Source organism: Scyliorhinus torazame, chromosome 5 (genome assembly GCF_047496885.1).
Source record: "Scyliorhinus torazame isolate Kashiwa2021f chromosome 5, sScyTor2.1, whole genome shotgun sequence".
NCBI lineage: Eukaryota > Metazoa > Chordata > Chondrichthyes > Carcharhiniformes > Scyliorhinidae > Scyliorhinus > Scyliorhinus torazame.
The window spans coordinates 275,924,856-275,951,802 of NC_092711.1; the positions used below are offsets into that span (position 1 = coordinate 275,924,856).

General features: G+C 46.7%; 1 protein-coding gene across 2 annotated transcripts in view; it reads left to right on the forward strand.

Annotated features, from left to right (window-relative positions):
* The window catches only part of smarca1 (SNF2 related chromatin remodeling ATPase 1), a 115,831-nt gene that overhangs the window by 23,097 nt on the left and 65,787 nt on the right, over nt 1-26,947 (forward strand). The window contains exons 5-8 of one of the 2 annotated variants that reach the window (XM_072505610.1): nt 1,932-1,982; nt 8,333-8,433; nt 16,455-16,555; nt 18,002-18,181. In XM_072505610.1, the coding sequence (XP_072361711.1) occupies nt 1,932-1,982; nt 8,333-8,433; nt 16,455-16,555; nt 18,002-18,181 (433 nt within the window). The remainder of the gene's footprint in view (nt 1-1,931; nt 1,983-8,332; nt 8,434-16,454; nt 16,556-18,001; nt 18,182-26,947) is intronic. The other variant, XM_072505611.1, reaches the window with a different exon arrangement.

Below are 26,947 nucleotides of genomic sequence, written 5' to 3' on the forward strand. Positions count from 1 at the left end.
TCGGGCACATAACTGGACAGCTCAGGCCTTGGCATCAAGGACCCTGTGGACGGAGATCGAACCCACCGAAAGCTGGCGGCCAGCCTGAGGCCAACAACTCTTCATTGATTGGCAGCGCCAATGGAGAGGCAGTGCCTACTGCTGGTCCTACACCCAACCAAGGCCCAGGATCGAGAATGGACCCTGGCACAGGTATATGAGGGGAGGCTGGGGTGCAGGGGGAGGAGTTCAGCAGCAAGGGGAAGGTTGTGTCTCTCAGTGACTGCCCCTCCCTGATGGCAGATTCCTTGATCAGGCACCGAGTGCCTTTGAGTGAGCCCTCGCACCCCACCCCTCCAAGAAGTTCATAAGCAACTTGGACAGGGATTACTTTGTGGGCTCCTTGCCTGCCCACTGCAGGGTGAATATCCGAAGAGTTGAGATAAGGCCCATAAGTGGGTATTAATTCTTGGCGGGGCAGGAAGGCTGACTACGAGGCTATTAGCCACAGATTTAATCTAAGCTGAGGCGGGAAGGTGGTGGGGTTGGCACCCTCCCACCTGATTAATTGTCACACCTACCGCCATGAAGGTCATTAAATTCCACCTATTGCTTCTCTAGAACCTATTAAGGACGTACATCAAAGAAGATGGCAAGTAATGTTCTAAGATTCTGTAATACATAGAACATACAGTGCAGAAGGAGGCCACTTAAGCCCTCACTTCCACCCTATTCCCCGAACCCAATAACCCCATCTAACCTTTTTGGACACTAAGGGCAATTTATCATGGTCAATCCACCTAACCTGCACGTCTTTGGACTGTGGTAGGAAACCGGAGCACCCGGAGGAAACCCACGCAGACACTGGGAGAACGTGCGGACTCCGCACAGACAGTGACCCCGCAGGGAATCAAACCTGGGACCCTGGTGCTGTGAAGCCACAGTGCTAACCACTATGCTACCGTGCTGCCCATTAATGCATAAGGTTAAGTACAAGTAATGCTGTTTAACTGCATGACATCGATTGCAGGGTTTTATTTTCCTCCGTGATCTTTATTAGTTAACAAAACTCGCCTGTGAGCGTTAATGTTTGTGTCGTGTGTGCCATTCCTTGTACTTACTATCTGGTAAATTTCCTGATTGTAATAATGGCACTGACCCCAAATGCAGATGCAATTTATTCATCAAGGTACTAGAATAACATTTGAAGTTGATGAGAAAAGCTATAATTCTACATGGCCAAATACAACTTATGTTTTGTACGAGAAGAAATTGTCAAATTGCATAAAATGCTGAAATGAACACGTTTGTCTTAATGCAGACCTGGAAGAACTTGGGGTTTTGATCACTGACATTGAGCAAGTTAACAACATCGTAGATGTTGGATATCTGTATGGGTATTGTAAATTGATACCAGAGTCTCTTGACTTAAGAGAGAGAAAAGTTAATATCCAGGCCTCTGGGTGAGTGACAAATTTTAACAAAAGGTTTCAAGGTCCCACTCGTCTTTGCTCTCCAGTGACCCCTGCTGGAGTTGTGCATGATTTGAATATGGGATCAGGTTCAGGTGTGACGTTCCCTGTAAATGAATAGTCTGTCAACACTCGCTTTGTAGTCTTGAACATGAATTCTCTTGTATAAGATACGAGAGAACATGTATCTCAATAAAGTGGTAAAAGAGGAAGGAATCATTGAAACAGGGAGCTGTTCCTTTGGGGAAATCAAGGAAGGAAAGTTGATGTCGCATTACAATAGAAATTAGGGGAATTAGTTTCTTTGTTAGTAAGAAAAATTAACATTTCTTTGATTTGGAATAATCAAAGGTAAAAATCTCATTGTCTATTGAGTAATAGCTTTAGTTATGGTATAGCTATCCGATGTGAATGATCATTTACCTTCTAGAGCTTCCTGCAGTAATAACATTTTTTTTCTACATGATTTTTGTTTTAAAGATTATGTCATAAGAGAAAAGGGAAGAAAATGACAGAGCGGAAGAGAAAGTGGTAAAGGCTAATCGGAGAGATGGGAGTTTAAGATTATCATGGATCAGATCCTGTAGTTAGATACGATTCAAGTCTTGCATTTATATCTGGATAAGACTGATTATGGAATACTAAGATTAATCTTGTGAATAAGAATAATGGTAACAAAATAAGCTTCTTATCATGCTACAGATCTGTGATTCTAATGATGTTGATCTGTATTTATCATAAGATGAAATGAAATGAAAATCACTTATTGTCACAAGTAGCTTCAAATGAAGTTACTGTGAAAAGCCCCTAGTCGCCACATTCCGGCGCCTGCTCGGGGAGGCTGGTACGGGAATTGAAACGTGCTGCTGGCCTGCCTTGGTCTGCTTTAAAAGCCAGCTCTTTAGCCCTGTACTAAACCAGTTAGGTGCAAGAGGAGGGCAGGATTGGGGGAAATAGCAGCACAAACGTACAAAATTCCTGATCGGGAAAAGCCTGCCCACACCCCTGTTGAGATGGTTTGTTTAGCTTTATGCAGGCAAGGTTTAATAAATGCAAGGGTGTTTTAAGTGTGTTCTGCATTTGTACGTTAATTGTGATTTATGCTTTTGACTATATCAATCTTTACCTTTTTGCAAATATCTAAATTACACTAATGTTACAGTATGCTGTATTTGAATTGGATAGAAGTAAGTTTAGCCTTTCTAGGAGGAGAGTCTCTTTCAGTAGAATCTAATAAACTCTGTAACTTATAGACAAGCTGCCATATACACTCACAATTCAGATCAGAAATATATATCCCCGTTTGAGGTTCAAATTGGAGAGCTGTTTTCACTGTTCATCATACCCCCATCTGGGATCCCGTCTACTGAAATTTATTTCTTCAAAGATGCAGCAGCAGCCCAGTGCCAGGGTCTTCCAATGGATGTAGGGAAAGGAGATTTGAAATCTCAAATGGGAGGCAAGACTAGCCTGTGGAGGTAGAGCTCTCATTTAAATGACACAACAAAAGAGTCAAATAGCTGTTAATGAGTATGGCTAATGCTGCGAACAACGTGGTTGCAATGAGAAGCAGTAGTGAGAAATGTATTTTCATGCAGAAGCTGCCGTTAAGGTGAATATTTTGATGGATAGAAGCTTTGTAATGTTGAAGCTCATCTTCCAAAACGTCATGCAAGTAGTTGGGTGGAAGTTTTGGAGGTGAGCAGTTCAGATGCACTGGTGTATGTCTTAACTTGTATGTGGGTGTAGAGTAAGTGATTTAATTCTACAGCTGAAAGCAGGGCAAGGGGGCCTGATAACTGAGCTGGATATCAGATGTTAAAAATCTAACCATCAACTGAAAGCTTGGAGTAGACTTCATTTGAGCTATATATCTGGCTCTGGCCACTGGAGCCATTCCCTACTTTGCTCTATTTGTAATTAGATGAAGCTGTGATAGTGGGAGAATAGACGCTCAATTTAAAAGGTGACATTCAAACATCTGCTATCTCACGGGAGGGTTTCCATTACAGTATTACTGGAGTACTGACTGATTTTACAACCATTCATTCTCACAGTAGGGTGCCTGCCATTTCATACTTTGACAACACCTTTATAGACGTTTTGATGTGAGACCAGGAATTCTAATGCTTTTTGTTATAAGGGATTGAGCACTTGAATGCATTTTTGTTGTTATAAATCTTTATGTAGCTGAAGGAATGCAAATGTAGTAAATAGGTTTTTAGTGAAGTCTGCAGTAGACTATATTTTATTTTATAGATCTTTATCTTATCTCATCTTTGTCCAAGGTAGATACCAGGTGAGTTGGTGTTGTAGGTATAATGTCAAAGGGTGGGGTGGGGGAGGGGGGGGGGGGTGGGTGGGGGTTTGGCATGAGTTGGCACAGGGGCCTATAAAGGGGACTATGGAGGTGGCTGGCTGGCACATAGGTTGCAACGAAGGGTTTGATGGACTCTGGGTGGGTGGTGGGAATCATAACTTAGCATTGAGGTTATGAGGGGCCATGGATGCTGTGTAGGTGGCATGGATATGAGGGCATGTGGAGGGTGAGTGAGGGCTGGAGGGATGTTTCTTGTTTCGTTCTTAATTTTTAAATTTTGGCCACCATGCTGCATCCCTGACAGAACCCCCCTCCCCATTCTCAGTGGGCAGCCTCCTCAGTTCTTCCATTTTTGCCTGCCCCGATTTCTAATCCAACATGCGCTCTCTCTCTCTCTCTCTCTCTCTCTCTCTCTTTTCCCCCACCGAATATGCAATTTTGAGCAGCCATTTTCGAGGTTGGATTCACAGAGCTAATAAGTGTCTCATCTGTGCATTCCATCCAGAAATATAAATTGGCACCTGTATAAGAACTAGAAGCAGGAGTAGGCCATCTGGCCCCTTGAGCCTGCTCCACCATTCAATGAGATCATGGCTGATCTTTTGTGGACTCAGCTCCACTTTCCGATCCGAACACCATAGCCCTTAATCCCTTTATTCTTCAAACAACTATCTATCTTTATCTTAAAAACATTTAATGAAGGATCTCTCTGGATGGTGCCTATGGATGTCCCATAGTTCCCCATTGTTCATAGGCTGTTAGATGAGATCAAATTAAGTATCGTCTACTGCAAATTTCGCTATATTGGAGAGAAAAAACTATTCAGTAAAACCTATTTACTACATTTACATTCCTTCAGACACATAATAAAAATAATCGCTTATTATCACGAGTAGGCTTCAATGAAGTTACTGTGAAAAGCCCCTAGTCGCCACATTCCGGCACCTGTTCGGGGAGGCCGGTACGGGAATTTGAACCCAAGCTGCTGCCTTGTTCTGCATTACAAGCCAGCTGCTTAGCCCAGTGTGCTAAACCAACTCCTGTAGCTATAGAACAACAAAAATGTATTGAAGTACACAATCCCTGATAACAAAAAGCTTTAGAATTCCTGGTCCCACATCAAAAGGTCTATAACCACTTGCAGCTGTTGGTCAAAGTGTGAAATGGTGTGTGAGTAGGGTTCTTTTGCACAGTCATCAAATTGCTTTGTGAGACTGTTTTTGAGTAAGAACACTTAATTCCTCCAATAAGAGAACCTGGAATTTTGGGCATGAAGGCATGAGATTTAGATTCTGAAGGTGCGAAGTGGGGGGAAGTTGAGGATCACCATAGTCTCATTTGTGGAATTCTTCCATGACCACTTGAAAGTAGGTTAACTCGAAATTCGGCCAATTTTTAAAACCTCTGTTCTGGGCTTTACTCGTTCTGCTGTTACACCTGCCTTGTGCCACTCCCAGTTCTACGCCAGAACGAGGCCAACAATGTTGTTTGGGCTATCAGACTCTAAATATCTTTAGAATAAGCTTATCTTTCACCTAGATCATTTTCCTGTGTAGTCGCCATAGTTTTTCCAGCATTCGACAATTATAACTAAGGTCTTCCTCTAAACAGAACAACACCACCCTCCGTTGATTAAGATCAACAGTCAGATCCTGAAAAAGTGGAACACTTTCCGCATCTTGGGAGCCTCCACTGGACATAGGCAAACATAGCTGACAAGGTTTATCGTTACCTCCAATGTGTCATCTTGGCCTTCGGCTGATTGAGGAAAAGAGTATTTAAGGACTAGGATCTCAAACTAGAGACTAAAGTCATGGTTTACTGGGCAGCAGTGACCCCCGCTTACCTCTATGCTCTGAGACTTTAGCAACCTTCAGCAGGTCCCACAAAGCACTGGAGAAGTAGGGCTTTCGAACAAGCCCCCTAATCTGATGGCAAGGAGGTGGTGAAACGGCAGTGTTCTCCCAAACCAACATGCCCAGCATTAATCACTCAAAAACCAGCTGTGCTGGGCAAGCCATAACATTCGTGTGCTTGACACCGGATTCCTGAACTAATTTTTCCACTCCGAACTTGATGGCAACAGGACACCCTCAGAAACACGTTAAAAATGTCCTTCAAAGGCAGCACGGTGGTGCAGTGGTTAGCACGGCAACCTCACGGCGCTGAGGTCCCAGGTTCGATCCCGGCTCTGGGTCACTGTCCGTGTGGAGTTTACACATTCTCCCCGTGTTTGCATGGGTTTCGCCCCCACAACCCAAAAGATGTGCAGGCTAGGTGGATTGGCCACGCTAAATTGTCCCTTAATTGGAAAAAAAAAAATGAATTGGGCATTCTAAATTTTTTTAAAAAATGTTCTTCAAGCATCCCTGAAAAGATCAAACATCCGTGCTGAATCATAGGAGTCCCTGGCTTGTGTCCGATCAAACTTGAGGGTTTAGTCGGGAAGGCACTGAACACATCAGTGGACTTAATTAGAAACACAGGCGATATTGAGGCATCCGAGAGAGTGAAGAAACCTCCTCACCTACCCAACCCGTCAAGCACCACCTATTCCAAATGTGGCAGTCATTAGATTGCATGTTGGACTAATCAGCCATCTCCAAATCCATTGAACTGGAATGGAAGCCAGTCATCCACAATCCTGAGCGACTGCCTAAGATGAATTGTAAAGAAGGCTGAGCTCACCCTCCTTGCGATAACACGAACAATAAGATTGAATGCCGGAACACAGGACATATAGAAAACCAGTGCTGCAATGCTCGGTCCATCAGCTGACTGTAGGGAAGGGAAAAATCAGATTCCCATTCCTGATTGTTATCCTGTGACTCCTGCTGCAAAGACCATATAGTCCAGCCGTGATATTCTCCATGTAGACCAAGCTGCTGACAATCACTGACATCGTGTGCTTGGCCGAGGTGCTGGTGGCTGTCAGTGAAATTCTATCTCCATAAGAAATCAGCAAAGGAAAAGGGAATAGAATTAATGGAGAAAGTAAAACTGCTGTTGCAGCAGAAAAAACACTTGCTGGCATTGTAATAAGGGGATGCGTCATGAAAGGGGAGAAGGCTGGGGAAGGGTATGTGTCTGTTTAAATAGAACTTTCTCCAAGCTGCCATCACAGTGCTGATATTTTCCTTTTAACACCATGCTGCGCTATTTACAATGCCATAGTTTTTCCTAGTGCCTTGTTCAAACATAATCAGTTTAGAATAGGAATGCTTGAACTATTTGAGCTTAAGTTGCTTCCTTATTACAGTCGGGTTTTTGTCATGTGTTTGCAAGAATGAAATCTACAGAGCACTAAAAATCTCAAAGCCCACAAGGAGGACTTAAACACCAAGAACATTGAGCAAACAATTCATTAACGTAAATACAATCATTGTATGCTGAGATAAAACTCTTCAAAAATAACATCCAAAGCAGCGAGCGCAGAAAATGACTGTTTTCACAACGGGAAATAACTAGGCACGTACCAAGAGTCGCAGCAATAAATATTGCAACACTGTTTGGGCGGCACGGTAGCACAGGGGTTAGCATTGTTGCTTCACAGCTCCAGGGTCCCAGGTTCGATTCCCGGCTTGGGTCACTATCGGGGCGGAGTCTGCAAGTTCTCCCCGTGTCTGTGTGGGTTTCCTCCAGGTACTCCGGTTTCCTACCACAATCCAAAGATGTGCAGGTTAGGTGGATTGGCCAAGCTAAATTGCCTTTAGTGTCCAAGGGTTGCTGGATTACAGGGATAGGGTGGAGGTGTGGGCTTGGGTCGGGTGCTCTATCCAAGGGCTGGTGCAGACTCAAAGGGCCGAATGGCCTCCTACCCTGTGAATTCTATGTATGAGAAGGAACGGACTCGAGTAAGTTTTCCTCAAAAAAGAAAGCTGGAAATAAAAACTCATTTTTAAAAATAGGCAAAACCATCAGAGAATTCTGGAAGAAAGTGTTGGTTTTTAAACGGCACAGTGGGATATTTCAAGTCTGGATGAATTGCAGGTGGACTCTCCGCTTGGTCAAGTTGTTTTTAACTAGTCCTACCTGGAACATTGGTGCAGAATGACTGACTGCTACATAAACATACATTAAAAAGAGTCACTGCATTCCAAAGAGCCATTAACTACGTGAGGAGGGAGGTGTTGGGAGTAATGAATGAAAAGGGGGACCTACACCTGTTGGTATAATTACCAGTTGGTACGTTCGTGTGCTGACTTTGAACATGTACACAAAGCGCAAGCAGACTTTCAATCTTTCAATGAGTGATTTTGGTTTAGAAATGTAATTTTCTCACCACACTTTGGAGGGGTGGAGGGGGGAAACAACAAAACTTAGCATATGTAGGTTTCTCAGTGGTTTGAAAGAGTGGTAATGGGTATTTGCATGTGTTAACTTCATAGCTTACCTCCTCACAACACCCCCCCGCATCATGGTGCACAGAAGGTTTGTCAGATTTTGCCCTTGTATTACATTTAAATATATAAAAATACTGATATAAAATGAATATGTTGCATTCTTGAAAATTTTGATTTTTCACTGCTGATTTACTGATTCCGATTTTGTCAATGTTAAGTAACCGCCATCGACGAACAGAGCAGGAGGAGGACGAGGAGCTACTTTCTGAGAGTAAAAAGGCATCGAATGTTTGCGTTCGATTTGAAGAATCACCATCCTGTAAGTATAGCCATCATTTGTTCTGTGGAATTATTCATGGTGGATAGAGGTCAGATTTTCACAGGTAGCAGCCAGGCAGCCTGTCCGGCTTCGGAGTCCTTTTTTCAGGATAAACTTGGACCCCTTGCGTTTATCCAAGTACCTCTGTGACATGGACTTCCGGTGGCGCTTGCGAACGGGTCGGCCGCATCAAGTGGAGCTCCCGCCGGTGGCCACTATTTGCAGTGCTTTCGGGGGTTTCCCCGATTCTTCGCTCCTCCCCCCCCCCCCCCCCCCCCCCCCCCCCCGATTATTGTCGGCCTTTGGGGCCGTCCCGGGCATCAAGCGGGGCCGGTTTGAAAACCGGCGAGGAACCCGGCGCGCGTGTGGACAAAGAGGAGAGGTTGGAGCGGCAGAAGGTAATAGATGAGATGTTGGAGATAGATAGGAGTTATGCAGAAGATGGGGACCCAGCAAAGCTGGAAAAGAGGAAGGAACTACAGGGGAGCTTTGACCGACTATCTACCAGGAAGGTGGTGCGCCAGAGTTAGAAAGGTACATGGGTTTCCGGTGGAATATTCCCAAAAATTCAAGGATGAGCTGCCATCCCTGATGGTGGGGATGTTTGAAGAGGCGATGGGGAAGGGGGTGTTGCGACAAACTTTGGGGAAAAAAGATAAGGATCCGACGGAGTGTGTGTCGTATAGGCCCATATCACTTCTGAATGTGGACGCAAAAGTATTGGCGAAGGTACTGGCGGGTAGGCTGGAGGAGTGCCTCCTGAAGGTGAAAGGTGAATATCAGACTGGGTTCGTGAGAGAGAGACAGCTCTTTTCAAACGTTAGAAGGGTATAGAGCGTCGTTATGGCACTGGCAGAGGGGAAGGAACTGAGGTGGTTGTGGCATTGGATGCTGAGAAGGTGTTTGACCAGGTAGAATGGGGGTACTTGATAGCAGTTCTGGAGTGGTTTGGGATTGGACCAAGATTTGTGAACTGGGTAAAGCTACTATATAAGCAGCCGAGGGCGAGTGTCCACACAAACAACATCAGCTCGAGATACTTTTCTCTCCACCGTGGGACAAGGCAGGGATGTCCTATGTCCCCCCTGCTGTTTGCACTCGCGATTGAGCCGTTGGCCATCGCATTAAGAAGTTCGGGGGTATGGAAAGGAATAGTGCAGGGGGATACAGCATAGGGTGTCCTTGTATGCCGATGACCTGCTGTTATACGTGTCGGAACCGAGTGTGTCGATAGGGGGAATATTGGAGCTGCTTCGAGCGTTTAGGTCTTTCTCGGGGTACAAACTAAATCTAGACAAGAGTGAGTATTTTGTGGTGTCTCGGCCAGGGGTGGGGGGGGGGGGGGGGGGGCTGCCATTCCGTAGGGCAGGGACTCATTTTAGGTACCTGGGGGTGTAGGTTGCCCGGGAGTGGGGGGGGGGGCTCCGCAGGTACAACATTTCTAGTTTGGTGGGGAGAGTGAAAACTGATCTGGCAAGGTGGGATGGTCTCCCTCTGTCACTGTCGGGTTGGGTACAGGCAGTTAAAATGAACGTGTTGCCGCGATTTCTGTTTATTTTTCAATGCCTGCTGATTTTCCTGCCAAAGGCTTTTTTTTAAGAGAGACTGAGGGAAGGATTACTTCGTTCATATGGGGAGGGAAGATGGCCAGAGTTAGAAAGGTACTGCTACAGAGGGGAAGGCAGGCAGGGGGTTTGGGTCTTCCGCACCTCATGTATTGCTACTCGATGGCGAATGTGGAGAAGGTGCGGAGCTGGGTCAGAGGGGTTGATTCCCAGTGGGTCAGAATGGAGGCGAGTTTGTGCAGGGGGTCGGGATTGAAAGCACTAGCAACAGCGCCGCTCTCGATAGCTCCGGGGAAATACTCAGGGAGTCCGGTAATAAAAGCTTAATTGAGAATTTGGAGGCAGCTTCGCCAACATGTCGGGTTGGAGGTAGGGTCAAGAGAAATGCCGATTCGGGGAACCACAGATTTGAGCCAGTGAGGTGGGATGGAAATTTTTGGAAATGGGAGGAGCAGGGGATTAAGACACTAAAAGATTTGTTTCTGAGGGGTCGCTTTTCAGGATTGAAGCGAAGTAAGGGCTGGAGCAGGGGGAAATGTTTAGATACACGCAGGTTCGAGATTTTGCCAGAAAGGAGATACAGAGCTTCCCGGTGGAGCCGGCCACCACATTGCTGGAGGAGGTGCTGACGACAGGGGGACTGGAGAAGGGGGTAATGTCAGCGGTTTGGAAGAGGAGAAGGCACCACTGGAAGGGATCAAAGCAAAGTGGGAGGAAGAGTTGGGAGAGGATATGGAGGAGGGGTTCTGGTGTGAGGTGCTCCGGAGAGTGAATGCCTCCACCTCGTGCGCGAGGTTGGGGCTGATACAGCTGAAGGTGGTATACAGAGCACACCTCACGAGGGCGAGGATGAGCCGATTCTTTGAAGGAGTAGATGTGTGTGAACTTTGCGTGGGGGGGGGGGGGGCGGCGCTAATCACGTTCATGTGTTTTGGTCCTGTCCAAAGCTAGAGGATTACTGGAAGGAGGTTTTTAGGGTAATTTCTAAAGTGGTGCACGTGAAACTGGACCCGGGCCCTCGGGTGGCCATATTCGGGGTGTCGGACCAGCCAGGGTTGGAAACGGGTGCAGAGGCAGATGTTGTAGCCTTCGCCTCGTTGATCGCCCGAAGGCGGATCCTGATAGGTTGGAGAGCAACCTCTCCACCCTGTGCCCTGGTGTGGTGGAGGGACCTGTTGGAATTCTTGACTCTTGAGAAGGTTAAGTTTGAACTGAGGGGAAGGATTGAGGGGTTCTACAATTCATGGGCATTATTCATTCTGCACTTTCAAGAACTGGATAACATCGAACATCAGTTGGGGCGTGTGTGTGGGAGGGTTGGGGGTAGGGGGGGCTGTGTGTGTTAATGGCAACTATGGGTAATCCCTAATTCCTTTTTGTCATTTGTTTGTGTGAACATGCGGGCTAATGTTTGGGGTTTGGTGGGAGGATGGGATCGTTGTTATTGATATGGAGATTGACATATTTGTTACTGATTATTGTTTATTGTTGGTGGATGTACATTTGGGAGAAAATGTGAAAAAGGAGAATAAAAATTTTTTTTTCAAAAAAGTATCTCTGTGACATGAATTTAAGTTTCAGACTTTTAAAATGAGCTGAAATGTGCAAAACCTTTCAGTGCCTGTAAGTGGTGCTACTGCACTTATAATAGTTGAGGTTACCCAATAGCATTGCCATGAACTAGCATAAAAGCAGATTTTAAAGGCAGCCTTTATTTCTTTTTTTACTGCTAATTAATCAAATTAACTCTGGCACATATTGGACAGGTTTGCGGACGGAATGAAGAGTGCCAGCACAACATAGCCTGAGTTTGTGCAAAGGCAATGGGCCCGAAGAGCATTCTGGCAATATTGCCCGAAGACTAGTTCTCTTGAACTAGCTGTGCTCCGAGCCAAGCAGTTACAGTACAGCTACAACATTTGCATCTATCTGGCAATGTAGAAGATTGTTTGGATTTATCCTGTCCATGAAGAGCAGGACCAATCCAATCTGGTCAATTATCGTGCCATTGGTCTACTCTTGATCAATAGTAAAGTGATTGAAGCGGTCATCGACAGTGTTATCAAGCAGCACTAACCCTGCAATAAACTGTTCACTGATGCCCAGTTTGGGCTACACCAATTGAAGGTGGTCATTCCCTGGCACCGGTGTGGGGCAAATGTCACTAGCCTCTTAACGGCTCAATAGCAGCCTCATTACAGCCTTGGTCGAGACATGGACAAAGAGCTGAACTTTAGGTGAGAGTGAAAGCTCTTGATATCAGGGCAACCTTTGACGGGAGTGTGGCATCAAAGAACCCTGGGAAAATTGAAATCAATGGAAATAATGTGGATAACTCCACTGATTGGAGTCCTACCTAGCATAAAGGACGATAGTTGGGTTGTTGGAGGTTAATCATCTCAGTTCCGGGAACCACTGCAAGACTCCCTCAGGGTCGTGTCCTATGCTCAACCATCTTCAGCTGCTTCATCAGTGACTTTCCCTCGATCATAAGTTTAGAAGTAGGGATGTTCACTGATGATTCCACAATGTCCAGTGCTATTTGCGAATCCTCAGGTACTGGAGCAGAACTGGACAACATGCAGGCTTTGGCTTATATGTAGCAAGTAACATTCGCGCCACCCAGGTTCCAGACAATACCCATCTCCCTATGACATTCATTGGCATTAGCATCGCTAAATGCATACAGAATTGGCATTACTGTCGCTAAGTACATACAGGAGAACCGTTTAGCTCCATATGTAGCGGATCCAACAAGGGACGATGCAATGCTGGACCTAATTCTGGGGAATGAAGCCAGACAGGTGGTTGATGTGTTGGTGGGGGAGCATTTTGGTGATGTGACCACAACATGGTTTAATTTAAATTTGTTATGGACAAAGAAATAGGCAAGTTGCAAAAAAACGTTTTGGCCAAGGTAGACTGGAAAGAGTTACTAATGGGGAAACCTACAAAAGAGCAGTGGGGGCGTACAAAGATGAAATGTGGAGAATACAGGCCCAATATGTTCCCTCTGGGGTGTAAGCAAGGTGTAACAAACCCAGAGAACCATGGATGATGAGAGACATTCAGGATATGAGAAGGAAAAGAGAGGCTTTTAACAAGTATAAGGGGAGCCAGTCTGCAGAAGAATTAATGGAGTACAGAAAGTGCAGGATGGAGCTTAAAAAATCAATTAGGAGAGCAAAGGGGGATTATGAGAAAGCTCTGGCTAGTAAAAGTAGGGAAAATCCCAAGATGTTCTAGAAGTATATCAATGGGAAGAGGATAACCATGGAAAGGGTAAGGCCCATTAAGGACCGAGGGTGAATCTGTGGGTGGAGCCAGAGGATATTGGTAGGGTGTTGAATGAATATTTCACATCTGGCTTCACCCAAGAGAATGAAGAGGTAGTTATGGAACTCTGGGAGAGAGATTGTGAGGCTCTTGAGCAAATTATCAAAGGGAGTGACCAGGTATTGGAGGGCTTAAAAGTGAACAAATCTCTAGGTCCGGATGAATTGTGTCCCAGGCTGCTGTGAGGAGGAGATTACTGGGGCTCTGACCCAAATTTTTAATTCCTCTCCAGCCACAGGGGATGTGTCAGAGGACTGAAGAACAGCTAATGCGGTCCCACAATTTAAGAAAGGCCACAGAGACAAGCCAGGGAACTACAAACCAGTGAGTCTCGTGTTAGTGTTTGGGAAACTACTGGAGAAGATTCTGAAGGAGAGAATCTATCTCCACTTGGAGAGGCAAGGTTTGATCAGGGATAGTCAGCATAGCTTTGTCAAGGCGGTCATGCGCAACAAATTTGATTGAATTTTTTGAGCATGTAACCAAGTGTATAGATGAGGGGAGTGTAGTTGATGTAGTTTACATGGATTTCAACAAAGCCTTTGACAAGGTCACACATCGGAGACTTATTAAGAAGGCAAATGCACATGGGTTACAGGGTGATTTGATAAGGTGGATTCATATTTGGCTCAGCAGTAGGAGACAGAGACTGCTTTAGTGTCTGGAAGCCAGTGACCAGTGGCGTATCACAGGGATCCGTGCTGGGCCCGCTATTGTTTTCATTTATATAAATGGCATAGATGACTATGTGGGGGGTAGGATCAGTAAGTTTGCGAATGACACAAAGATTGGCTGGGTGATTAAAACTGAGGTTGAGTGTCTTGGGTTACTGGAAGATATAGACGGGATGGTTAAATGGGTGGAAAAGTGGCAGGTGGAATTTAACCCTGAAATGTGTGAGGTGATGCACTTTGGAAGGAGTAGTTAAACAAGGAAGTATACTGTGAAAGGTCTGACGCTGAGAATTTCCGAAAACAAAGGGACTGTGGCGTGTTTGTCCATAGATCTCTGAAGGCAGAAGGGCAGGTTAATAGGGTGGTGAAAACGGCATATGGGACTCTTGCTTTTTGCTTTCGGGCCAAAAGCAGGGAGGTCATAATGGATAAAAGCAAATTACTGCGGATTCTGGAATCTGAAATGAAAGAGAAAATGCTAGAAAATCTCAGCAGGTCTGGCAGCATCTGTAGGGAGAGAAGAGGGCTAACGTTTAGAGTCCAATGACTCTTTGTCAAAGTCATCGGACTAACGAGCTAACGTTTCGAGTCCAATGACTCTTTGTCAAAGCTATCAAAGTCACCGGACTCGAAACGTTAGCACTCTTCTCTCCTTACAGATGCTGCCAGACCTGAAATTTTCCAGCATTTTCTCTTTCAGGTCATAATGGAGCTCTGTAGGCCACAGCTGGAGTACTGCGTGCAGTTCTGGTCGCCACATTATAGGAAGGATGTAATTGCACTGCAGGGGGTGCAGAGGCATTTCACCAGGATGTTGCCTGGAATGGAACATTTAAGATATGAAGAGAGGTTGTTTTCTCTGGAGCAGAGAAGACTAAGGGGTGACCTGATTGAGGTGTACAAGATTATGAGGGGCATGGACAGGGTGGGTAGGAAGCAGCTGTTTCCCCTGAGTTGAAGAGTTAGTTACAAGGGGACACAAGTTCATAGTGAGGGGTGGGAGGTTTAGGGGGGATTTGAAGCAAAAACTTTTTACCCAGAGAGTGGTGATGGTCTGGAATGCACTGCCGGGGAGGGTGGTAGAGGCGGGTTGTCTTACATCCTTTAAAAAGTATCTGGATGAGTACTTGGCATGACTTATTCAAGGCTGCGGGCCAAGTGCTGGCAAGTGGGATTAGATGGGCAGGTCAGGGCCTTTCATACTTCGGTGCAGACTTGATGGGCAGAAGGGCCTCGTTTGCACTGTAGGATTCTGTGATTCTGTAAATTCCCCAATATCGACATCGTGGTGGTTTACCATTGATTAGTAGATGACCTGGACCACGCTCTTGTGGTTACAAGAGCAGTCAGGCTGGGAAATCTGCAATGAGAAACCCACCACCTGACTTCCCAAAGCATGTCAATCAACGACAAGGCACAGTCTGGAGTGTGATGGAATACACTCCACTTGCCTGAATGAGTGCTGCTCCAACAGCATTCGTGAAGCTCAACATCATCCAGGATGAAGCAAGCTGCTTGATTGGCACCCTATCTGTAACATCAACATTCACTCCATCCACTACTGATGTCAGTGGCAGCCGTGTCTTCTATCTACACGGTGCTCTTCAGCAACTCACCAAGGCTCCTTGACAACACCTTCCAAACCCAGGACCTCTACCACTTAGAATGATGAGGGCAACAGATGTATGGGAACACCACCACCTGCAAATTCCTCTCCAAGTCACTCACTATCCTGACTTGGAAATATATCACCGTCCCTTCACTGTCACTGGGTCAAATTCCTGGAACTCCCTCTCTAACAGCACTGTGGGTGTACCTACACCACATGGACTCCAGCAGTTCAAGAAGGTCAAGGGCAGTTAGGGATGGGCAATAAATGTTGACCTACCCAGCGATGCCCACACCAAGAAAGAATAACTTTTAAAAAAGAGGGACCTTATGAAGCCGAGAGAATTTTTATGGACACGTTTTTCACTCTAGTTTTAAAAAAAAGTAATCACACTAAAACATGGGTATTCCAAATCTCTCTTGACTGTGCTGTCTGGTATGACGTTCAATTTATGTAAGGCCATTATTATTGTTAATGCCATTTTATGAATAAATGCCTGGGGTCTAAATGGGATCTGTATAGGGGAGAGTTTGAAATTCCATTGTGTACTTGCACTAACCTTTTGTTGAAACCTCTTGCCAGAAGGAATTTAATTTCCCAGCAATTCTTTTGTAGCAAGTAATAATAATAGCAATCTAGGCTCCATGGTTCAAGTAATGTGTTGCAGTTTTTTTGAGGATTGTGGCTAGGTTGCATTATATAACTTTAAGAGAGTTTTTTCTAAGTGACTATCAAGCAGTTGTCTTATAAACACCAGATGCTAGATTGAACTGATTAGTTTGCAAATATGGAATTAAAATTAAACTGACTACTTTTCAATGCCTTTTTGGTTTCCAGATGTGAAATCAGGAACGCTTCGAGACTATCAGATACGAGGGTTGAACTGGATGATCTCCCTCTATGAAAATGGCATAAATGGTATCCTTGCTGATGAAATGGTAAGGAGTGGGGACTTTTGAGGAACAGAATTGTCAGTGAATTCATCTGATTTTAAATTCTGAAGTTAAATTGACAGCCTTGAGAAGCCTAGAGGATGATTAATTTTGAACATAAATTTCCTAATTTTGAGGTTAAACCTGATGAACAATGCCCCAAAACACAATTCAAAAATTGTAGCTAAAACTGGGAGCAACCACTGTCCCCATACAATAGTTCCACTGTGACACAAGGAAGGACATCCCCTGTTTACGTCCAGGAGCACTTCACTATCTCAGCACCTACAGGATCTACTGATGTAGCGAGTAACTTCACTCTTTCTTACTGTGTACAGCCAATTGAAGATCTGGTGCCAAGGAAGTAGTTAAAATTGTGATTGGTCAGTATCTAGAACTGTGTAAACATATCAGTTTACTTAAATTATCTTTGTTCAGTCCAACATTGCTCGCAATTGATTTCACCTAGAACTGGATTTTACGGGACATTGTGTTCCCCACAGCCCCACCTAAAATTTTATTTGTGGGCTGCAAACAAGAATGCCAGCTGCCATGCAGCCAATTAATGTTTGATGGGCCGCTTATTGGCTCAGGAGAGAAAGTCCCACCTTGGAGAGCAATCGAGCAAATGGCTATAGGCCAGAAGCTCTGTAGTAGCAGCAGCGCCACATTAAAATAGTGGCCACTGTTGGGACTACAGGCAGTCCCGAAGAAGAGGAGATTATGGAGGCAGGACTTAGACCAATGTATTGGTGAGCCACGGCTGATGGGTTCCAAGGAGTGGAGATGGTGGAGTGCAGGGGAAAGAGGCTGGGGAGCGGCGGAGGGGGGAGAGATTTGAGAGACGGGGGGAGGGGGGTTTGAGATATTAGCGACTGGAGGGGTGGAGGCCTTCGCTGGGCTCGAGGGACACTCAAAAGGCTGGGGGGAGGGGCTCGAGGGACACTCAAAAGGCTGGGGGGGCCCCTCCCCTTCCCCAACAGCAGATCACCCGGTTAAAATGGCCAGGTTATCTACTTAGGATCGGTCTCACCTGCCATGGGCAAAATAGCAACAAGGGTTGGATGAGGCACTGAGGTGGCCATTAACTTAGCCCTTAGTCCAACGCCTGCCATAAAGTGGATGACAGCTTGTGGGCAGGCATGAAAGTGACAGGTAGGCTTCAAACATACCAAAGGGGGAACCCAAAATCCTAATTTTAGAGGGGGGGGGGGGGAATTCATCATTAAAGAGTTAATTATAATGTGCCCAATGCAATGTTGAGAGGATGACTGGTTGTGAGACGGGAGTCTCCACCTCTCACCATAAAATAATTTGTCGCCTGCTTTGGGTCTTTTTATACTTCAGTAGGATTATACATTTTACATTGATGCAAGTCTCCAAAGCCTCTTAACTACTTCTGCAGGTTGGAATAATTTTACTGTTTAATTGCTGTTTATTTGTTTAAAATAGGGTCTTGGTAAGACACTGCAGACCATTGCTTTGCTGGGCTACTTGAAACATTACAGGAATATACCTGGGCCACACATGGTTTTGGTACCAAAGTCCACATTGCACAATTGGATAAAAGAGTTCAAGCGCTGGGTTCCATCACTCCGTGCAGTTTGCCTTATTGGAGACAAAGATCAACGGGTAAAGAAACTTATGTTAGAAGTATTTCTAAATAATGTGTGTGTGTGTGTGTGTGTGTTTACACACACTTTTCACTTAGATAGCATTACATTTTTTTTAGGAGTATTTTAAATAAAAATTGCCAGATGTGTATTTCCCTGTTTCCCCCCCTCCCCCGCCCCCCACTTTCTATTCTGAAGACACTGGGCTTGATTCTCCGATTCTGGGGCTATGTCATCACGCCGTGTGGGAACGGTGAAAAAATGGCGTAAAACGGCCACGGATTCCCTGTTTGGCTGGGGGATAGCAGGAAGGCAGCGTAGAGCACCTGGCTCCAGCTGCCGATATGGCCCCCAGAATTGCCGGGTCCATGGCCGCACATGCGCACGGTGGCGGCCTGCAGCGGCTGCGCCGTGCAACATGGCAGGAGCCGCTCGCAGACCCGGCCCGCGAAATAGTCTCTCCCCCCCCTCCCCCTTCGGCCGGCTCACGTGCCCCCGACCACCCTCCTGCCTGCGGATTGGCCCTTTGGAGGGGGCGGAGCATCGCAAAAGCGGCGCCACCCCGATTTGGTCAAGAACTTTGATTCTCCGGCCGATTGCGATTTCGGCGACCGGAGAATCCAGCCCACTGCCTTTTTCGGAAATATATTTTTGGCTGTTTATTGCCTCCAAATCTGTGTTTGAGGAACCTTTCTCCATAGGTGAGATGGAGGGTATTGGCAGTCTTGTGGCCATGACAGGGATTATCGTTGCCGAGTCTATCTGTAGTCACCTGACTTTAGCACATTCACACTTCACAGTAGAAGTCATTGGGTCCAAAAATACTGGAACTGTGGTTGATGTATTTTCCTTCCGACACTAGGGTTGAAGACCAATTGTAGTTTCCTTAATAGTGACCCTACTAAGAGCTAACCGCGCATTCAACACGTGATCTTCTAGTCAATGCAGCTCAACGTGGTGACTTTCTGTGGATGTACATGCACACGTCTATTCGCACTTCATAGTCGCAACCTCTTCTTGCTAATAAATATGCCTGTTACTTTCAGTGATTCCCTTTGAGGATTGCACTGACTGTGCACTCTCCCTTAAAGATTTCTAATTAAGTTAAATCAAACAATGTCTTTTATATTGACTTTTCGGCACTTTTGAGCAGATCAGAGTTCCATCTGCATCCTCAAAGATGTTGCTTTGCTCAGAAATAAAAAAAATGCAGTTTTTATTTGTATGAATTCAAGGGATGTGGACATCTCTGGTTGGGCCATCATTCGCTGCCAATCCTTAATTTCCCTTGAAAAGTCCCTGAGGTGTAGATACACCCATGGTGCTGTTAGGGAGGGAGTTCCAGGATTTTGACCCAGTGACACTGAAAGAACGGCAATGTATTTTCAAGTCAGGATGTTGAGTGGCTTGAAGGGAAACTTCCAGGTGTTGAGAGACAACAGTGAAGGGAACAGTGAAGGGGTCAGTGGGCAATGTGAGGAAAGCATGGGTTGGTAGATGGAGCACATGGATTATTGATACAATTAATGTGGAGGAATATAAAACATTTTGGGAGGAAATATGAGAAGAGGCATATACTTAATGATATTTTAAGAGGAGGAGCAAAACGGGTTCAGAGAAGGGCTCAGATATACAAATTTTTGAGAATTAAATAGCAAATTTGTAAAGCATTATATTAAAGAAAATTGAATCTGAGTTTAACAAATAGGATTGTGGATTGCAAAAGTAAAAAGAGGTAATGCCAAACTAACAATTTCTCGGAAGGGCCACTTTCAAATAGTGCACTTTTATTGAAGAAAAAAGTGGCATCAGATATGAGGATGGACTAAAGAAACTTGTGGATCTTTTGTTTTTTTAAAATAATTTTTATTCAAATTTTCACAAAATATCAACAACAAAATACAGAAAGAAAAGAACAACCCCCCCCCCCCCCCCACCTATACATAAGTAATAAATTAACAGCCATCATCAACACAAAAACGCCCACTCAAGATAAAACGAACCCCCCCCCCCCTCGGTTGCTGCTGCTGACCATCTTCTAATGCTCTGCCAGGAAGTCTAGGAATGGTTGGCACCGCCTGAAGAACCTTTGCACCGATCCCCTTAAGGTACATTTCACCATCTCCAATTTAATGAACCCTGCCATATCGTTGATCCAGGATTCCGCGCTTGGGGGCCTCGCATCCTTCCATTGAAGAAGAATCCTTCGTCGGGCTACCAGGGACGCAAAGGCCAGAATACCGGCCTCTTTCGCCTCCTGCACTCCCGGCTCCCCTGCAACCCCAAATATTGCGAGCCCCCAGCCCGGCTTGACCCTGGAACCTACCACCCTCGACACTGCCCTCGCTACACCCTTCCAAAAGTTTTCCAGCGCTGGGCACACCCAGAACATGTGGGTGTGGTTTGCTGGGCTCCCTGAGCACCTAACACACCCGTCCTCGCAGCCAAAGAACTGGCTTATCCTTGCCCCGGTCATGTGAGCCCTATGCAGCACCTTAAATTGTATGAGGCTGAGCCTCGCGCAAGAGGAGGAAGAGTTCACTCTCCCCAGGGCATCCGCCCACATCCCCTTGTCAATCTCCTCACCCAACTCCTCCCACTTACCATTTAGCTCCACCACCGAGGCCTCCTCCTCCTCCTGCATCACCTGATACGTTGCCGAGATCCTCCCTTCTCCAACCCACACCCCCGACAGCACCCTGTCCTGGAACCTGCATGGCGGCAACAGTGGGAACTCCACCACCTACCGCCGAACAAAGCCCTTACCTGCATATATCTGAAGGTATTCCCGGGGGGAGCCCGAACTTCTCCTCCAGCTCACACAGGCTCGCGAACTTCCCGTCCACAAACAGTTCCCCCATCCTTCTAATATCTGCCCTGTGCCAGCTCAGGAACGCTCCGTCCATCCTCCCCGGGACAAAACGGTAGTTCCCCCGTATCGGGGACCACACTGAGGCCCCCACCTCCTCCCTGTGACGTCTCCATTGCCCCCAAATTTTGAGGGTAGCCGCCACCACCGGGCCCGTGGTGTACCTCGCTGGAGGAAGCGGCAGCGGCGCCGTCACCAGCGCCTCCAGGTTCATGCCCACACAGGACGCCATCTCCAGCCTCTTCCATGCCGCCCCCTCCCCCTCCATCACCCACTTACGCGCCATCGCCACGTTGGCGGCCCAATAATACCCACAGAGGTTAGGCAGCGCCAACCCCCCCATATCCCTGCACCGCTCCAGGAACACCCATCTCACCCTTGGGGTCTTCTGTGCCCACACAAACCCCATAATGCTCCTATTAACCCACCTGAAGAAGGCCTTGGGGATCAGGATGGGGAGGCACTGGAACAGGAACAAAAATCTCGGGAGCACCGTCATTTTAACTGACTGCACCCTACCCACCAGGGAGAGTGGCAGCACGTCCCACCTCTTGAACTCCTCCTCCATTTGCTCCACCAGTCTCGTGAAGTTAAACTTATGCAGGGCCCCCCAACTCCTAGCCACCTGGACCCCCAGGTACCTGAAACTCCTCTCTGCCCTTTTTAGTGGGAGCTCACCAATCCCCCTCTCCTGGTCCCCTGGGTGCACTACGAACAACTCGCTCTTCCCCATATTGAGCTTATACCCGGAGAAATCCCCAAACTCCCTGAGAATCCTCATCACCTCCGGCATTCCCCCCCACCGGGTCCGCCACTTTTAACAGCAAATCGTCCGCATAGAGTGACACCCGATGTTCCTCGCCACCCCGCACCAGCCCCCTCCAATTCCTCGACTCCCTCAATGCTATGGCCGGGGTCTCAATCGCCAGCGCAAAGAGCAGGGGGGACAGGGGACACCCCTGCCTTGTCCCCCGGTGTAACCGAAAATACTCTGACCTCCTTCTGTTCGTGGCCACACTCGCCACCGGGGCCTCATACAGCAACTTAACCCACCTGACAAACCCCTCCCCAAATCCAAACCTTTTCAGCACCTCCCACAGGTACCCCCACTCTACCCTATCAAAGGCCTTCATCCATCGGCGCCAATATCTCCGTCTCCCCTTCCACCGCTGGCATCGTTATAACATTCAAGAGCCTCCGTACATTCAAAACAAAGAACAAAGAAATGTACAGCACAGGAACAGGCTCTTCGGCCCTCCAAGCTCGTGCCGACCACGCTGCCCGACTAAACTACAATCTTCTACACTTCCTGGGTCCGTATCCCTCTATTCCCATCCTATTCATGTATTTGTCAAGATGCCCCTTAAATGTCACTATCGTCCCTGCTTCCACCACCTCCTCCGGTAGCGAGTTCCAGGCACCCACTACCCTCTGCGTAAAAAACTTGCCTCGTACATCTACTCTAAACCTTGCCCCTCTCACCTTAAACCTATGCCCCCTAGTAATTGACCCCTCTACCCCGGGGAAAAGCCTCTGACTATCCACTCTGTCTATGCCCCTCATAATTTTGTAGACCTCTATCAGGTCGCCCCTCAACCTCCTTCGTTCCAGTGAGAACAAACCGAGTTTATTCAACCGCTCCTCATAGCTAATGCCCTCCATACCAGGCAGCATTCTGGTAAATCTCTTCTGCACCCTCTCTAAAGCCTCCACATCCTTCTGGTAGTGTGGCGACCAGAATTGAACACTGCTCCAAGTGTGGCCTAACTAAGGTTCTATACAGCTGCAACATGACTTGCCAATTCTTATACTCAATGCCCCGGCCAATGAAGGCAAGCATGCCGTATGCCTTCTTGACTACCTTCTCCACCTGTGTTGCCCCTTTCAGTGACCTGTGGACCTGTACTCCTAGGTCTCTTTGACTTTCAATACTCTTGAGGGTTCTACCTTTCACTGTATATTCCCTACCTGCATTAGACCTTCCAAAATGCATGACCTCACATTTGTCCGGATTAAACTCCATCTGCCATCTCTCCGCCCAAGTCTACAAACAATCTAAATCCAGCTGTATCCTCTGACAGTCCTCATCGCTATCCGCAATTCCACCAACCTTTGTGTCGTTTGCAAACTTACTAATCAGACCAGTTACATTTTCCTCCAAATCATTTATATATACTACAAAGAGCAAAGGTCCCAGCACTGATCCCTGTGGAACACCACTGGTCACAGCCCTCCAATTAGAAAAGCATCCTTCCATTGCTACTCTCTGCCTTCTATGACCGAGCCAGTTCTGTATCCACCTTGCCAGCTCACCCCTGATCCCGTGTGACTTCACCTTTTGTACTAGTCTACCATGAGGGACCTTGTCAAAGGCCTTACTAAAGTCCATGTAGACAACATCCACTGCCCTACCTGCATCAATCATCTTAGTGACCTCCTCGAAAAACTCTTATTAAGTTAGTGAGACACGACCTCCCCTTCACAAAACCATGCTGCCTCTCACTAATACGTCCATTTGCTTCCAAATGGGAGTAGATCCTTTCTCGAAGAATTCTCTCCAGTAATTTCCCTACCACTGAAGTAAGGCTCACCGGCCTGTAGTTCCCTGGATTATCCTTGCTACCCTTCTTAAACAGAGGAACAACATTGGCTATTCTGCAGTCCTCCGGGACATCACCTGAAGACAGTGAGGATCCAAAGATTTCTGTCAAGGCATCAGCAATTTCCTCTCTAGCCTCCTTCAGTATTCTGGGGTAGATCCCATCAGGCCCTGGGGACTTATCTACCGTAATATTTTTTAAGGCACCCAACACCTCGTCTTTTTAGATCTCAATGTGACCCAGGCTATCTACACCCCCTTCTCCAGACTCAACATCTACCAATTTCTTCTCTTTGGTGAATACTGATGCAAAGTATTCATTTAGTACCTCACCCATTTCCTCTGGCTCCACACATAGATTCCCTTGCCAATCCTTCAGTGGGCCAACCCTTTCCCTGGCTACTCTCTTGCTTTTTATGTACGTGTAAAATGCCTTGGGATTTTCCTTAACCCTATTTGCCAATGACTTTTTGTGACCTCTTCTAGCCCTCCTGACTCCTTGCTTAAGTTCCTTCCTACTTTCCTTATATTCCACACAGGCTTCGTCTGTTCCCAGCCTTTTAGCCCTGACAAATGCCTCCTTTTTCCTTTTCACGAGGCCTACAATATCTCTCGTTATCCAAAGTTCCCGAAAATTGCCGCATTTATCCTTCTTCCTCACCGGAACATGCCGGTCCTGAATTCCTTTCAACTGACACTTAGCCTCCCACATGTCAGATGTTGATTTGCCCTCAAACATCCGCCCCCAATCTATGTTCTTCCGTTCCCGCCTAATATTGTTATAATTAGCCTTCCCCCAATTTAGCACATTCATCCTAGGACCACTCTTGTCCTTGTCCACCAGCACTTTAAAACTTACTGAATTGTGGTCACTGTTCCCGAAATGCTCCCCTACTGAAACATCTACCACCTGGCCGGGCTCATTCCCCAATACCAGGTACAGTACCGCCCCTTCCCTAGTTGGACTGTCTACATATTGTTTTAAGAAGCCCTCCTGGATGCTCCTTACAAACTCCGCCCCGTCTAAGCCCCTGGCACTATGTGAGTCCCAGTCAATATTGGGGAAGTTGAAGTCTCCCATCACCATAACCCTGTTGTTTTTACTCTTTTCCAAAATCTGTCTACCTATCTGCTCCTCTATCTCCCCTGGCTGTTGGGAGGCCTGTAGTAAACCCCCAACATTGTGACTGCACCTTTCCTATTCCTGATCTCTACCCATATAGCCTCACTGCCCTCTCAGGTGTGCTCCCGCAGTACAGCTGTGATATTCTCCCTAACCAGTAGCGCAACTCCGCCACCCCTTTTACATCCCCCTCTATCCCGCCTGAAACATCTAAATCCTGGAACGTTTAGCTGCCAATCCTGCCCTTCCCTCAACCAGGTCTCTGTAATGGCAACAACATCATAGTTCCAAGTACTAATCCAAGCTCTAAGTTCATCTGCCTTACCCGTAATACTTCTTGCATTAAGACATATGCACTTCAGGCCACCAGACCCGCTGTGTTCAGCAACTTCTCTCTGTCTGCTCTGCCTCAGAGCCCCACTGTCCCTATTCCCTAGTTCTCCCTCAATGCTCTCACCTTCTGACCTATTGCTCCCGTGCCCACGCCCCTGCCATACTAGTTTAAACCCTCCCGTGTGATACTAGCAAACCTCGCGGCCAGAATATTTATGCCTCTCCAGTTTAGATGCAACCCGTCCTTCTTGTATAGGTCACACCTGCCCCGGAAGAGCTCCCAGTGGTCCAGATAATGGAAACCCTCCCTCCTACACCAACTGTTTAGCCACGTGTTTAGCTGCTCTATCTTCCTATTCCTAGCCTCACTAGCACGTGGCACAGGGTGTAATCCCGAGATTACAACCCTAGAGGTCCTGTCTTTTAACTTTCTGCCTAGCTCCCTGAACTCCTGCTGCAGGACCTCATGCCCCTCCCTGCCTATGTCATTCGTATCAATATGTACAACGACCTCTGCCTGTTTGCCCTCCCCATTCAGGATGCCCTCTACCTGTTCGGAGACATCCTGGACCCTGGCACCAGGGAGGCAACATACCATCCTGGAGTCTCTTTCACGTGCACAGAAGCGCTTATCTGTGCCCCTGACTATAGAGTCCCCTATTACTATTGCTCTTCTGCGCTTTGACCCTCCCTTCTGAACATCAGAGCTAGCCGTGATGCCACTGCTCTGGTTGCTGCTGTTGTTTTCCCCTGATAGGCTATCCCCCCCGACAGTATCGAAAGGGGTATACCTGTTCGAGAGGGGGACAACCACAGGGGATTCCTGCACTGACTGCCTGCCCTTTCTGGTGGTCACCCATTTCTCTACCTGCACCTTGGGTGTGACCACATTTATATAACTGTGATCTGTGACGCTTTCCGCCACCTGCATGCTCCTAAGTGCATCCAATTGCTGCTCCAACCGAGCCATGCAGTCTGTGAGGAGCTCCAGTTGGGTGCACTTTTTGCAGATGAAGCCATCCGGGACGCTGGAAGCCTCCCGGACCTGCCACATCTCACAGTCAGAGCACTGCACCCCTCTAACTGACATAGCGTCAATTAATTAAAATTAAAAGTTTAAAAATTTTAAAAAATATTTTAAAATTTTTTTTTTAAAGTTACTGTTAACAATCTGTTTCCTAGCACTAGATTTCTAATATAAATGCGAAAGCTAAATATAGTACTCTCCGATCTCTGGCTTAGATACCCCTCTAAATTATAATTAAGTAATTATGTTTAATTAGTTACCAATGCTTAATTTTTTTAATTTAGTGTAGATTCCCAACCAGCCACTCAGGTCACAGCTTTTCTGTGATGTCACTTCAGTTTCCCCCCGACACACACAATTTGAAAAAGGTATAAAAGTAAAAATGACTCACTTACCTTCTTACCTTCTGAGTGTCTTAGATGTTCTCAGGTTCTCTCCCTGACAGAGACTGCTCCTGCTCCTCCTCCTCCTCCGAACGGCTCCCGAAACTAGGCCGCGATCTTTTAAAATCTCCGCTCTGACTCTGAGCTCCTGCGTTTTTTAAATCTCCCTCGCTTTTTAAATCTCCCGGCTCCCTCTCCTCTCGCGCTGTTTTCAATGCTCACTTTCCTCCCGCGCTTTTAAAATCTCCCGCGCTTTTAAAATCTCCCGGCTCTCTCTCCTCCCGCGCTTTTTAAATCTCCCGGCTTTCTCTCCACTCGCGCTGTTTTCAAAGTCCCGGCTTTCTCTCCACTTGCGCTGTTTTCAATGTCCCGGCTTTCTCTCCTCCCGCGCTTTTTAAATCTCCCGCTCTCTCTCCACTCGTGCTGTTTTCAATGTCCCGGCTCTCTCTCC